Below are 2,789 nucleotides of genomic sequence, written 5' to 3'. Positions count from 1 at the left end.
ACTCAGGGCCTGTGAGGATTTGCTTTGGGCAGCATGAGCTTATGATGGGGATGGTGCACCAAAGGCCATGCTACAGTACTAAAAAAGGAAGCAGTTGGCAGGTGCATTCACCTCAGCAGGTGCCTGACAGGTCAGATCATCCTACATCCACTGGGGTCAGACTTCCTTGTGAGCCCCCAGGAGGTTCTTCCAGAAATATCCAATGTGCACTTTACAGAGCAGTGCAATTTTATAGAACCAGATTACACCAGAGTCAGTGGCATTTGATGTTAACACCATCAGTGATTCCATTTGTCTCCAAAGGCTGGTCAGAGAAAGGGAAGCACAAGGAAAAAAAAGAGAGAAAAACAAAACAAAACAAGGAAAGCTTCTAGGCTTTTCTGTTTGATGGGCTTTATTAAAGTTGTTTTACTAGTGATAAAGAGGACCTCTTTCAATTCATCGTGAGCAATGTGAGCAGTAACATAAAGAGTCTCGCTATGTAAGGAGAAAAACAACAACAGTGATGTTAGTGGAACAAGAACAATTTCTGAAAATACATAAAGGTCAACGCCTTGGAATTGGAAGAACAATAGCAAAGGATGCCACACTTTGATGTACAGATTCAATGGGGGTACGTGAGGTGGGTTCTTTGAGTTGAGGAAATCGATGAGCAATTATGAAAGTGGTCTGCATTGGAGGGTGATACTTGAAGATCTGGGGTTTCAGCAGTTTCGTGAGTGGAGTTTCAGAGTAAGGCCTTTCTTTACTATTTTTTATTGACACCCGTACTTTGGTTGTAGCATCTACCCCCAGCTACTGTGAAAGATGGAGAGACAGGGTTTCTGAAGTTATCATGATTATAGCACTCAGTTAGCAGAACAGATACATGACCCAGGACATGATGGAACAGTGCAGGATTTGGCTTTCCTGCAGTTCAAATTTTAGGTTGAAAGAGTAAGACTGTCATTTCAAGAAGATGGCGAAATAAGTTAAAGACACCTCACAAAGATAAAGAGGAAATCAATGGCATGGTTATAAAAGAAGTATTTCTATTATGGGAATGATCAAATCTTACCTCAGGAGCAAAAATCCACATTCAAATAACATTTTCCTGCATCCAGGCCTGATAACAAACGAGCAAGCAAAGCATAAGCAAATTCTGCAGATAGAAAAATGGCGAAATAAAAAATGGGGTAGGGGAAATTTGCATCCACAGGGAGATATTTTCTTGCATAATACACTAGTGAGACCAAGAATTTGTTCCCTACTTGGAAATTATTGTGAAGATTTTGATTCTGTGCACAGGAAGATGCTATGGAGTAGAAGAATAATACACAACTAACTCACTGTTTTCTTCATGATCATCTATTTGCTTAAGTCCTTGACAATAATTGTGCAGTGTAATTTAATTGTTGCAGTGCTGAGCAGAGAGTGGGTGCAGGTCAAAAGGCTGTCACCTGTGAACATGATTCTCATCAGCCTGGGTGTCTGCTGCTTCTGTTTACAATGGTCATCAGTGCTGCACAATTTTGGCTTCTATTTCAACCCAATTACTTTGGTACATATTAATCATCTGGGAATTTACTAATACTCTTACATTCTGGTTAACCAGCTTGCTCACTGTTGTCTACTGTGTCAAAGTCTCTTTCTTCACCCATCCCATCTTCCTCTGACTGAGGTGGAGAATTTTGAGGTTGGTTCCCTGGCTATTGATAGGGTCGCTGCTGATTTCCTGTGTGACAATCATTGTCTCAGCTTTTAGACATCACATCAAGATTCAGTTAATCTCCATGATGCCTGGAAACAACACTAAGACAGAGAAACTTAAGACATTTATAGAGAAGTTTTACATATCTCAGCAACTGGTTGTGTTGGTAATTCCTTTCCTCCTGTTCCTGGCCTCCACCATCTTGCTCATAACCTCATGGTGCCAACACTTGGGCAGATACATATCACAACTCTGGCCACAGCAACTCCAACATGAAAGCTCACTCCACTGCCCAGAGGTTTCTTGCCTTCTTCCTCATCTTCTTCACCTCTTACTTTCTGACTGTAATCATCTCCAGTATGTACATCCTGTTGAATATGAATTCCTAGTTCTGAGCCTGGGAAACTATCATCTATGCTATAGGCTCTGTTCATTCCACTTCACTGATGCTGAGCAGCCCTACATTGAAAGTGGTTTTAAAGATAAGCTGCTATGCCCTAGAGGCTGCCTGAGGCACCAAGTACAAGACCTGAGCAAATGGTAGCTTGCACTGACCAGTTAATACCAACAACCAGCATTACTCTTGACAATGCCCTGTGTGATAGGAATGTACCATAAATGAGCAAACCTCATTCTCTTCCATTCTCACAGTCATTCATCTCTAAACAATCTATCTTTTTCTATTCTATGCCACTTCTTTCTTTTTTTTCCACAGTCTCAGGTTGGTCCCAACTTTCTCATGACTTCCCGGTCTCTCCTTAGTTTTCTCTACCTCTGCCATTTTACTCCCAGTACATTCCACCCAAGAAAGCCACAATTAAGCTATCCATACATTATATTGATTTCATCCTCTTCATGGCTGTAAATTACTTCACACATTAATAGAAATAGCTCCCCTGTAAGAATTTATTGCCCACACCCTGAAGGTTCCCTGTGCTAAGACCACAATTAATCAATTTTCCTAAATGTAGTCAAGAAAATGTCTGGCCATCTTCTTTGCTGCTTATGGGTCTTTATCCAATGACATACTTTATTTATCTGTTTCTCTTCCAAATAATGTGCCTTTATTTCTTTAAAACTAAAATCAAAACTTAATGTT

General features: G+C 40.6%; 1 protein-coding gene across 1 annotated transcript; it reads left to right on the top strand.

The window, feature by feature from the left end:
* The first annotated feature begins 1,291 nt into the window (after positions 1–1,291).
* TAS2R16 (taste 2 receptor member 16) lies at positions 1,292–2,202 on the top strand. The gene is given in 3 exon segments (XM_036246327.1): positions 1,292–1,527; positions 1,529–1,928; positions 1,930–2,202. Coding segments are annotated over 3 exon segments (909 nt in total).
* The last annotated feature ends 587 nt before the right edge of the window (positions 2,203–2,789 follow it).

The sequence above is a fragment of the Molossus molossus genome, unplaced genomic scaffold, assembly GCF_014108415.1.
Source record: "Molossus molossus isolate mMolMol1 unplaced genomic scaffold, mMolMol1.p scaffold_m16_p_7, whole genome shotgun sequence".
NCBI lineage: Eukaryota > Metazoa > Chordata > Mammalia > Chiroptera > Molossidae > Molossus > Molossus molossus.
The sequence above is the reverse complement of the archived record's forward strand: the minus strand, read 5'-3'. Positions and strand labels throughout refer to the sequence as shown.